We start from the raw sequence: 11479 nt of genomic DNA on the forward strand, positions 1-11479 counted from the left end.
TTACAAGGACCTAATGCTTTGCTTTGAGCCCATGCTATGACATTTGCCGAGTCGCTTCAATGATTAAAGGACCCCCCCCGACCCCCCCCCCGCATAATTCACGAACCATCTCAACCCTTCACATAATTCGCAAACTTCATTAGTCAGGCTTATTGCTGTTAATACCTCTCAACTCTTAGATGCTCATCGATAAGTGACTATGATCAGAGTCTGACCCTGAAACCAAGTTACTGTTTCTTCAGTTTTTGACATTGAAACCAAAACCAAATGTAGGCTCAAACATCAAACTTAAGTCCCTTTCTTTTCCCTAGGGGTGTTCGTTCGGTTATAACCGAACCGAATAGACCGAAAGTTGATAACCGAAACTTCTAAAAACCGAACCGATTAAAAATTCGGTTATTCGGTTATAACCGAATAGTGGGAGAAAAGGAGGGAAAAAAAGCAAAATCTCGGTTTAGATCGGAGGGCTAGGATCGTCCTATCGAAATGAATTTTTTAGCACAACCTAATTAAGTTGTGATCAATCAAATGGACGGTTTTGATCATCCTACGGAATGCCATTTAGCACTTTTGTTTGAAAAAATAATGGTTTTTATCATAATTTCGGTTATTCGGTTCACCGAATTTTTTTTGAGATAACAGAAACCGAACCCGAATAACTAAATTTCCAAAAAAAAAATAACCGAAACCGAACCGAACCGACCCGACCAAACCAATTCGCTTATTTGGTTATAAGCGAATAATGAACACCCCTACTTTTCCCTACATTAAACCCAACCAAACCATCCTTCCTCTCAACCCAACTAGACCCTGGCTTCTTCCAGACCCCCTTCTCCTTCATCACCTTTCTCACATTCTCAACCCCTTCCCACTTCCCCTCCGCCGCATAAATATTGGATAAAAGCACAAAACCCGCCGGTCTCTTTAACTCCATCTCCAAAATCTCCTCTGCCAACTCCCTCGCCATATCGCTTCTCCCATGTATTCTACACCCATTAAAAAAGGCTCCAATCACTGAATCATTAACCTCAATTGGCATCTCCTTTAATAGTTTATAAGCTTCTACAAGCTGCCCCGATCGACATAAAAGATCAACCACACAAGCATAATGCTCTCTGTTTAATTCAACCCTATAAAGATCTTTCATAGAGCCAAAAATTTCCAATCCTTTCTCAACCATTCCACCATGGCTGCAAGCAGAAAGAATGCAGGTAAATGTGACTTGGTTAGGCTCTACACCTTCATTTTGCATCCTCTCAAACAGTTGAATCGCGGTGTCAACAAGTCCGTGCTTCCCGTAACACCCAATCAAAGCATTCCATGATGCAACATTCCTTAATGAAATCTGATCAAATACTTTTCTAGCATCTTTGACACACCCACATTTTGAGTACATGTCAACAAGAGCAGTCGCCGTAAAAATATTAAGCTCAAGTCCTCTTCGGTAGACGAGACTATGAACCTGCTTTCCTTTTTGTAGTGATCCTATTGATCCGAATACAGGGAGCAATCCAGCAACAGTGACTGAATTGGGTTTAATTCCTCTAACCAACATCTCATTGAACAGTTCCAAAGCTTCAACGCTCCGTAGGTTTTGACTAAAACCCGTGATCATCGCATTCCACGTGACCAAATCAGGGTCTAGTCCTTCTTGTTTCATTTTGTTGAAGTACTCTAAAGCTATGTTACAGTCTCCATTCTGAGCATAACCCGCAATTATCGCATTCCAAGTGAACTCATTTGGTTCCAAGCCTTCTAATTTCATTCGCTCGAAAAGAGCGAATGACTGCTCAAGTTTCTTTCTTTGAGAGTATCCACAAATCATGGATGTCCATGAAACTACATCTCTCTCAGACATTCTATCAAACACCCGGCGAGCAATCTCCAATTCCCCGCATTTACAATACATGTCAATGAGAGAATTGGCCACAGAAACTTCATATTCAAATCCCCTTCTGATTATAGTACAATGTAGCTCCTTCCCCTTGTTGATTTCTAACAGACCCAGGCAGGCTTTAAGTACAAATGAAAAGGTGAATTTATTGGCAGCAATTCCAGTTTTTTGCATGTGGGAAAAAAATTGAATTGCATATTTAAAGTCCCCTTGGAAAGCAGATGCTGAGATCATCCAATTCCATGCAAAAATAGTGGGTTTTTGCATACTGTCAAAAACTAGCCTTGAAGAGCTCATATCCCCACAACCAGCATATAGTCCTATGAGCTTGGACTTAAGAGATGCTATATCTATGTCTATTCCAGCTGCAAATAACTGTGCATGGATTTGCTTGCCTGGTTTCAAAGCTTTAGATTTCATGCAACTCTGCAACAGAGAACCCAATTGATCAGGAGACTGATTATACATCCTCATTCGAAACAAATTTTAATACCCTTTTAAGGAAGACTATGGTTTAATGATCAACTTCACCATTTGAATCTGATTGGTAATATCTTTTGAGACAAATATGTTGTAAAGATATCCAACTCATTTCCTTGTATAATTGATCAAGTTTTAAATTTGTATCCGGTCTTATGCCAAACTCCCAGCTGCTTATTTTTAAATAAAATACAGTAGGACCCACTGGATAGGATGATCCAAACCGTTCATTTGTCGGCCCACAACGTATATAGGATGCACCTAGTCCCGGTCCAGATGATTTACACGGCGCATCCTAGCACATCCTATGTACGTGTGGCCCAACAAATATTGTAACGGGTAACCTAATGGCATTCTTTGATTTTGTTTAGGGTGGGGTCATTGTAACTTAATGGCATCTTTTAGTTTGTTTCCATGATAATGTGCAAGAGTTTTTATAATGTGTCTACACATAGGTGCATGTATTTTTACAAAATTACATTGGGTCCACCTTGTTTGAAGATCCAAATCATTCATTTGTTGGGCCCAACGTAAATAGGCCGTTCCCAAAAATCATCTCCATAAGATGATCCTAGCCCTTCGATTTGTAGGGAGAGCCACATTATAGAAACCGCTACAGATCGGAGGATTAGGATGATAAGATGATAATCTGGAGATGATTTTTGGGGCACGGCCTATATACATTGTGGCCCAACAAACCTTAATGGTAGAATGTCTGGATAAGAATTTGCTAATTTTCCAACCCAAACCAAATGTCACTCTGGGATCCTTTGCCCGACCTGTTAAAGTATAAATGTTTAAATAGCACCAACTCTAACCTTTTGGAGTAGGTGGTTGTTTCACATGGTATCAGAGCTACTTCCTCACGCGGGTCCTGAGTTCAAAACCTAAAAACTCCTTGATATTAAAAATCCACGTGTACGGCCAACACAAAGAAGGGGCCACGAGTGAAGGGTAGTGTTAAAGTATAAATGATTGAATAACAGCAACTCTAACAGCTTAAGCTTTTTGAGTAATTGGTTGTTTCACACAACCAATGTGTGTGTGTTGGCGGAGCTAAGTGATCTTAATTGGGAAATGGGTGTTCTCAAATCCTTCATTTACGCCTTGAATCTGAACATCTTCAAGGCAGACAGGTTCTTCCCCTGGAAATAGGACATCTAACTTTTGGGTCTCAAACAGGTTGCTCTTTGCTTTCTGCTGCTGATCAAACATCTTTTGAAGTTGCTTACCTTGTTCTTCAATTTGCACCTGTAATTTTCGCTGAATCTGACCCAAAGAGAAGAGGAAGGAAGTGTTCAGATTTGATGGCAGAAATGCATGAACCATAACAAAATAGTAGAAAGGGCTGTCAATTTTTTCAAGGAAATGGCATGCCTCTAACTGCTCATGCAGACGCATTTGGACATCTATTTGAAGTCTTAGTGCTTCTGTGATCTGCATGCTGCTGTCATTTTCAGGTTTAAAAATGAAAGTAAGTACTTCGATTCTGCACTTTTTTGAACAAGCAAACATAAAGAAAACCAAGATCATAATTAGCAAAACTCTGTTTAAACAACACCATTTTGCATTTTGTAGATTTGCCATTTAATACTCCATTTAAAACTTTTACACCGTTTTTAGGAAAACTTTTAAAACATTTTGTAAACATATTAAACGCAATTTTTGGCCAACTTTCTAACTTTAACCCCGCTATATTTTGTAAATGAGAAAATTTTTAAAGTTTTAAATGTGTTTTTTTCGTGTATATGTTTAGTTGACCCCTTTTTTACTATGCTTTTTTAACCAATATATATTAAAGGTAAACCTGAATTTTTCCTGTCCCATTTTTTTTGCCGAATCACATTTTGTGATTTTGCTAACTATGAACAAGATATAGGAAGCTGGATAATTTCATATTTAAGTCTAAAAATCAGCCTAAGAGAGTTCGATATCGGAAGTTACGTTTTCAAGTCGAACTGTGGAATGTCAATAGTAGAAGCTTTCCTCTCGAATTTTCCTGCAAGAGAAGAGAGTATATTATACATAAGAAAAGAGAATCATTGGTAAAGAGGATGATCAGAAGCATAAAATGGAAAAGCTGGGACTGAAGCATATAAGCAATATGGACCAAGCCATAGAATCACGTACAAAAAAATTCATAAATAAATAAGCATAAATGTTTTTTAATAGCATCAATCAACACTAATACAGGATAAAATGTTTGAATGAGGAGATAAGACCAACCAACAAACAACAGGAGCAGCAGAAAAAACAGCATAGCATAACTTAGTTAAAACACTATAAAGCCTAAGCTACTCAGGCATATGATCCCTAATTATCTCGGCAATTATCAGATTATTGCTGCCTATCAGCCTCGTCAGTAAGGTGATTCTTCACCTCTAGCAGGCTTTTTCCCATTTCCCAGACACAAATTTTCTTCGCAGTCTATAACATAACTCGTTATCCCCACTCACAGTTAAGAAACTTCTATTTTTTGTTCGTCTTGGCAGTCTATGCTGTTAACATTCTCAGGTGTCTGAATTTGTAGATTCCTCATGGAGTGTCAACTCGAATGTCAGATATATGATTTTTTGGTCATGCACCCATGCATGTCCTAATCACAAAAGTCATCAGCTTCAAACTGCAGATCAAAACTCTTAGTCCAGCAGTTTTACGGGCAATACCTCATCTCAAAAGTACTCTTCTCAAGTTGTATTTCAAGGAAAACAAAAAAGTATCATCATTTCCAGCGGCTAAATCTATCTACTGTCTGCTCTTCCCCCTAACATCCATGAATTTCAGTCTCAGCTAGGGAGCTCCAAAGACAAAATTCACCTTCTACACAACTTTGAAAATTTGGTAATAAAGATCACAACCCTTTAAGGGGGGCAAATCTAGAACACCCTTAGAAGGTAAATCAAGGGGTGTGTGGAACTGTGATTTTCTCTACAACAGTTGGGCGTGAGTCTTCTCTAAGGTACACTAATCACTCAGAACATGACTATAACCAACTTGCAAGGAATCAAGGTTAAGGGCCGTCTATTTGAGGCTTTTGTGATGTGTATCGTGGCGGTGTGTGGAACTGTGATTTACCTTCAGCAGAATCAGGGATGTCCTTGGCAATTCGAAATTTCTGCAGACCACATAAGTTTCAATTCAGATCCCTAAAAGAACTCACTAACCACAACTAAAATCCATCCAAAGATACGAATAATATAATTACTACCTGCAAATGACTTTTTACATGAAAGACGGTCAACCCATCGGTGCCCATCAACCTCAAGATCCCTTTTGGAGTTGCTTCTGCAAACAATCAATAAATATTACTCTATAACTGGCATTTATCAAGTTGAAAATGGTTAAAAAACTCAATTCCCCTCTCCTCTATGAAGATAGATATCAAATTACTTACTCTTTGCGCCTCCAAGGTGATTTACAGATTCGACAAATCGTTCATGAAGCTCTTGAGTCCATCTGATACGTATTTTACTTGATGAATCATTGCTCGAAGAAACAGAAACACCCCTTGAAGTCTTTAGAAACTTTGTTGGGTTAAATGGATTACAGCCAATCTGTACAACACAAACAAAGATTTAAACAAATTTCAATAATTTACAAAGCAAGAACCAATTAAAAACCAGAATCACTCTTTTCATATTGACCAATAAAGCAAGGAAAGCTGCTTAAGCAGCTAAAGAAATAACTTAAAAGATTGGAAAACTCACACTAGGATTATGAAATCCCTCCCCATCAGAGGCGTAACCTTTACCAGGCTTACTTTGTATGAAAGGCGGTAGCTCACTATCTTGAGACTTTCTATGTTGGAATTTACCGAAATGATCAAAAGTCCTAGAATGTTGATTGACATCATTTTGATTTGGTAAATCAACAAAGAATTGACCCTCAGAAGGCCAAGGCGAAGGGAATTCTGCAGAACAGATTGGCGACAATTGAGAGAACGAGGGTAGTGTACCAACTTGATACACGTATGGAGGAAAACCCGGGCTACGATCATCGTCATAAAATGAAGAAGACTGTGATTCAAAGCAATTTGAGTCACTGTAAGATGAGTTAGTAGGAATAAAACTCAGCGGGGGAGAGCCTCCCTCCAAGCACGAAAACAAATCAGATGAGTGGGAACGAGGCCTTCGAGGAATGTTTTGATGAACTATGCCTTCTGGTAATGGAAACTGAAAAGAAAACCCCATATTACAGAGTTGCCTAGCACTAAACTTCTGATAGAAACTCGCAGAGCGATCCAATGAACAACCCATTAGTGACATGTGCTTATCGTCATGACATGAGATCTCGTGAGTGTTCATTTACAAACAATCTCACAATCCAAAACTGTCAAACCCACCAAACCCAAGAACTGAAAAAAAAATTTATATTGGAACCCACAACTAACCAATCATAATTCAATCCAAAACTGTCAAACCCTCCAAACCCAAGAACTGATCTTTTTGGATTGGAACCCACAACTAACAACCACAATTCAATTATTTGAGTCACAAAGAATACCACACAAATCGCGCATAAAACCAAAAATACAAAAGGGGAACCAACTAACACCTTGTCGAAATTCAAAAGTTTTATTCGAAAAGCCAGTGTCACTCTCATATTCTTAAAGACTTCCTTCGTAAGATATGAATATAAATGCATAATTCCATGAAGATAGGGAAGAACACTGATATACCCAAAGCACAAAACATTAAAAAATCAACCCAAAATAATAAAATTACACCCTTTTATGCCCATAAAATTGCGAATTTTGTTATGGATATTTCAGCTTAACAGAAAAGTTTAAGATGGCATGTTAAACAACTTAACACTGTTAAAGGGTCCAAAACAAAGATACAGTAATATGAAATTTTCCTAAAGACAAATAGGAACAAAGGGAAATATCTCGATAGACACAAAAACAAAAAAAATCTAAAAAATCAAAATAAAAAAAAAGAAAAAGAAAAAAGAAGAAGTGCTTTTAACCTTTTCAAACTCTATAAAATCTCCCTTTTCAAAGTCTATAGAGTTTCAGTTTCTTATTTGGAAAATTGAAATTGACAAAAAAATTATTTACCTTGAAAACCCCAGAGACAAAACATACAAAAACCAACCCAATAAATTACAAGTAAAAATGAAAAACTTTTTGAAATGGGTACATGACAGAAACAAAAAAAAAATTACCTTTTTATTTCTTTCTGGGTGTTTCTGGATTTTACAGCATGGGAATCTCCGAGTTACTGCGTGACCGTTCTCAACTAGACCTCATGTAATTTTACTCCCAAATGTACTTATTCATGGAGGGAATAATCAACTGTCGTTCTGACCCCACACCAATTAGCTTGGAACATTGTGTAAATAATACTATAGGATATGATATTCCCACTCCCCCTTTCTAGCATTTCCACCTTCTTTTGTTTGTCTTTTCCTAAAAATAGCTGCATCAGCATTACTGCCTTCTTCTGTCCTCCACCCCCACCCCCCCCCACCCCCTCTCCCCGTCTCGCCCCTTCATTTTCATAATTTTAGCTCCGTTTGGTTGCTCGGTTTTTTTTTTCCTAGGATTTATGTGGGAGAATATTTAGTGGTCACATCAGCTTTTTCTTAGCGACATCAGCAAAATCTTGTCTTGAAAATGATGGTCTCTCTTTCTCTCTCTACCTTGTCTCTCCACTCATCATAGTATCTTTCTCTAATTAATGCTGGTCCCCTCCTTTGTCTCCTACCTTTACCCACATAAATCCTAGGAAAAGAAAAAAACCCAGCAACAGGGAAGACTGGAGAATAATACTTTTCATAATTTTCTTTGGCCGATGATATTTTCACCACCTGCAGAACGCATACGCCCCACTGATAACGTGATCTGACGTGAAAAAGTGTTTAAGTTGCCCACTGTTCACGTCAAATCACATTATAAGGGGGCGCATGCGTAATGCTGGGGAAGTGAAAATATCATTTCCCTTGCCCAAACACCCCTGAAATTATTAACAATTAGAAAAGTCTTGATTAGAGTAGACAAACAGGAACAGTTGGTGGGCCCAACAGAAACCGTTGGTGGAATGGTGGGCCCATCTTTGAACAACGTAGGCCCCGCCCATACCACACCATAGGATAATCCAAACCGTCCATATTGGGCCATAAACGTAAATAGGTTGCGTCCCAAAATATTATTTCCATAGGTTGATCCTAGCCCTCCGATCTAAATAGAAACTACATCTTATGCAACCTTTATAGATTGTAGGGTTGTGATCATCCTACAAAAATGATTTTTTGGGGCACAACCTATTTACATTGTAGCCCATCAAATGGACGGATTGAACCATCCTATGGTCTGGACGGTACACTTCATTTTCAAAAATATGGGTGGGGCCTAAATTGGTACGAACCACATCATAGGATGATCCAAACCATGGACGGCTTGGATCATCCTATGTTGTGGACGGTACGCTTCAATTTGAAAAATATCGGTGGGGCCTACGATTGGGCCTTAATGTTAGTATACGGCCAACTCCATAGGATTATCCAAACCATGGACGGCTTGGATCGTCCTATGTTGTGGAAGGGCCTTAATGTTACTTTACGACCAACTCCATAGAATGATCCAAACCATTCATTTGATGGGCCACAATGTAAATAGGTTGTGCCCCCAAAAATCATTTCCATAGGATGATCATAAGATGTAGTTTCTATTTAGATCGGAGGGCTAGGATCAGCCTATGGAAATGATATTTTGGGACGCAACCTATTAATATTTATGGCCCATCAAATGGACGGTTTGGATTATCCTATGGTATGGTATGGGTGGGGCCTACGTTGTTCAAAGATGGGCCCACCATTCCACCAACTGTTTCTGTTGGGCCCACCACCTGTTCCTCTTGTGTGTGTGTGGAGAGAGAGAGAGGTCAAATGGTGGGAAAGTGACATATATGTTAAATTTAGCCAGCCGTCATGGGGAGGGGGGGAATATCAGCGCCTATTTATATAATTGTAGGAGAAGAAATGGTAAGAGTAGAAGAATCTCCAATCTCGTAAGTGCCAAATAATAATATTAAAAAAGAAAGAAAAATATCTTCCTAGTTATAAGAAAGATATAATATGGTAAGTCATGTAGGCCTTCCTTCAAAAACAGCTGTGACCTGTTGACAAAATCCAAAGCTTCGATACTTACACTCTTTGCATAACAAGGTACATTGTTTCATTTGTTTGGATGTTTATTCGCCCCCTTAACTTCCCCGGGCCACCCCATCTAGTGTATTTTTTACTCCTTTTTTACACAACAAGGGGGTGGCCCCGGGAAGACATGTGGACGAATATATCATTTCCCTTTGTTGAAAGAGACTCTTATTTTATTGCCTATGTTCCAGCTTCATTAAGCCAGGGATCATATGACCCTTTTGAGATTTCAAAGGACCAAAGGAAAAAACATTAATACTCCTGTCGTTTGTGCTCCTGTCCAAGGTTGTCGCAATGTGTCTATATAATTAATATATTCACCCCTTTTTTTACTTGGTACACCCCTCTAGCGTAAATAGGTAGAGAGGGAAAAACCATTTGTATAGGATGATCCTAACCCTCCTATCTATAGGGGTTTCTATAATGTGCAGAAATGATTTTGGGGGCACAACCTATTTACGTTGTCGCCCAACAAATGAACACTTTGGATCATTCTGTTATGTGGGCCGTACAATGCCTTTGAAAAATACTGACTATATGGCCACACGCCGTATAAATTCTCAAGAGAGATTTTATAGGTAGGCGCACAGTGGGGGCCCCTTCATAGAATGATCCAAACCGTTCATTTGGCCACATCGATATGATCAAATGATTGAGGCACTCACATATACTAGCAAATTGGAATGCCATGACGGAGGAGAGAGAGAGAGAGAGAGAGAGATGAATGGTTCGGATCAATCAAATGTAGTTCGGGCAATTCTGATTCTCCCTAATTAGAATTGTTGCCGAACGCACCAATATATGAGAAGAAAGAGCCAAGTTTACCTGTATTCTATGCAATTTGGGTTGCCAATGGATGGCCATTAATCTCCAATAATTGGCCCTCTCTGTTCATTTTAAATCTCCACAAATCAGAGGATTAGGGTCCAATTGAAAATACTTGAATTGAGATGGGCACCGCAAACATTTTTTTTCCTACATGGCCTTCCACCAAATAAAAACTTGGCTCACCTGGGCCATAATTAGGTTTCCCAGGATGCCTCTCTATTCTGATTGGCAGAGGTGCCGATCAGTTCAAACAAGCGAGAATGAGCTGCTTTTCATAAATTTGTCTGGAAAATTGATCTAAACCCATTAAGTATAATCTTAACAGAGCTATAAGACTTGTCCATGTTTTCTTAGTCATCGAGGTGAAGCAACCGGGCCAAAGAAATTTTGGTTATGCAATGGCGGGAGCCTCGTGCACTGGGCCGCCCTTTATGGAACAATGTTTTTTTTTTATGGAACAATGTCATAGTAGAACTCCACCAGGTTTCCTGCCGAGTTAACTCAACTTGTCCCTGTTCTCAGTTTTACACGAGCTTTCAACCGTATTTAAGATGACTCTCACATGGGGTTTCATCCATATCCAGTGGGAATCAGAGCCACAGGACTGTGACTGTTACGGACCTAAGTGGGGGCCCGCCTAGGTATGGGACCGGGTGGAACCCAGCCTGGTATGGGACAGGTTTAAAGGGCTGTGCCTAACGCATTTCATCAGCTTTGGAGCTTTTGGCGTATCGGTAAGGTACCTAACATTTGGTATCAAAGCAGCCCCCACGTCCCGTGTTCGAGTCACGGAAGGTCGTGTGAAAAGGGCTACTTGGAAAAAAAGGCCAGAGTAAAAGCCGTCACAGAGTGGGCCGCCGAGGACAGCAGGTGCGGAAGTGTGGTGGTATGTTACGGTCCTAAGTGAGGGCCTACCTAGGTATAGGACTGGGTGGGACCCAGCCTATTTTGGGACAGTTTTAAAAGGCTTTGCCTAACGCATTCCATCAGCTCTGGAGCTTTTGGCGTATCCGTAAGGTACCTAACAGTGATCATGATATGCAGAGGTGTTTGATATTCTCGCATAACAAAAACCCACACAGAAACTCCCAACAGTACCTAAAAAGCAACCAAACAAAGCTT

General features: G+C 39.5%; 1 protein-coding gene and 1 pseudogene across 3 annotated transcripts; both read right to left on the reverse strand.

Moving 5' to 3' along the window:
- Positions 1–90: 90 nt before the first annotated feature.
- LOC143846148 (pentatricopeptide repeat-containing protein At5g59600 pseudogene) lies at positions 91–2505 on the reverse strand (annotated as a pseudogene).
- Positions 2506–3078: 573 nt separating this feature from the next.
- On the reverse strand, positions 3079–7270 carry LOC143845556 (uncharacterized). 3 transcript variants are annotated; one of them, XM_077353937.1, is made up of 7 exons: positions 6082–7270; positions 5769–5928; positions 5583–5659; positions 5450–5489; positions 4319–4373; positions 3752–3818; positions 3079–3643 (listed from the first exon to the last, which is right to left on the reverse strand). In XM_077353937.1, exons 1-7 carry the CDS (start codon positions 6676–6678, stop codon positions 3431–3433), a joined length of 1209 nt encoding a protein of 402 aa, XP_077210052.1. In that variant the 5' UTR covers positions 6679–7270; the 3' UTR covers positions 3079–3430. The 3 variants fall into 3 exon arrangements, with proteins under 3 accessions (XP_077210052.1, XP_077210051.1, XP_077210053.1); XM_077353936.1 differs by having other exon boundaries at positions 3752–3821; XM_077353938.1 differs by lacking the exon at positions 3752–3818.
- Positions 7271–11479: the final 4209 nt, after the last annotated feature.

Source organism: Tasmannia lanceolata, unplaced genomic scaffold, assembly GCF_043159265.1.
Source record: "Tasmannia lanceolata isolate RefF3 unplaced genomic scaffold, GAP_Taslan_0.1 ptg000015l, whole genome shotgun sequence".
NCBI classification, from domain to species: Eukaryota; Viridiplantae; Streptophyta; class Magnoliopsida; order Canellales; family Winteraceae; genus Tasmannia; species Tasmannia lanceolata.

Excerpts from the sequence above, each read along its gene's own strand:
- LOC143845556 (XM_077353936.1), bottom strand. The coding sequence starts at position 6,678 with ATGAACACTCACGAGATCTCATGTCATGACGATAAGCACATGTCACTA. Across the intron at positions 5,929-6,081 it reads AGGGATTTCATAATCCTAGT|ATTGGCTGTAATCCATTTAA; the intron begins GTGAGTTTTCCA and ends TGTGTTGTACAG. Across the intron at positions 5,490-5,582 it reads ATGTAAAAAGTCATTTGCAG|AAATTTCGAATTGCCAAGGA; the intron begins GTAGTAATTATA and ends TGTGGTCTGCAG.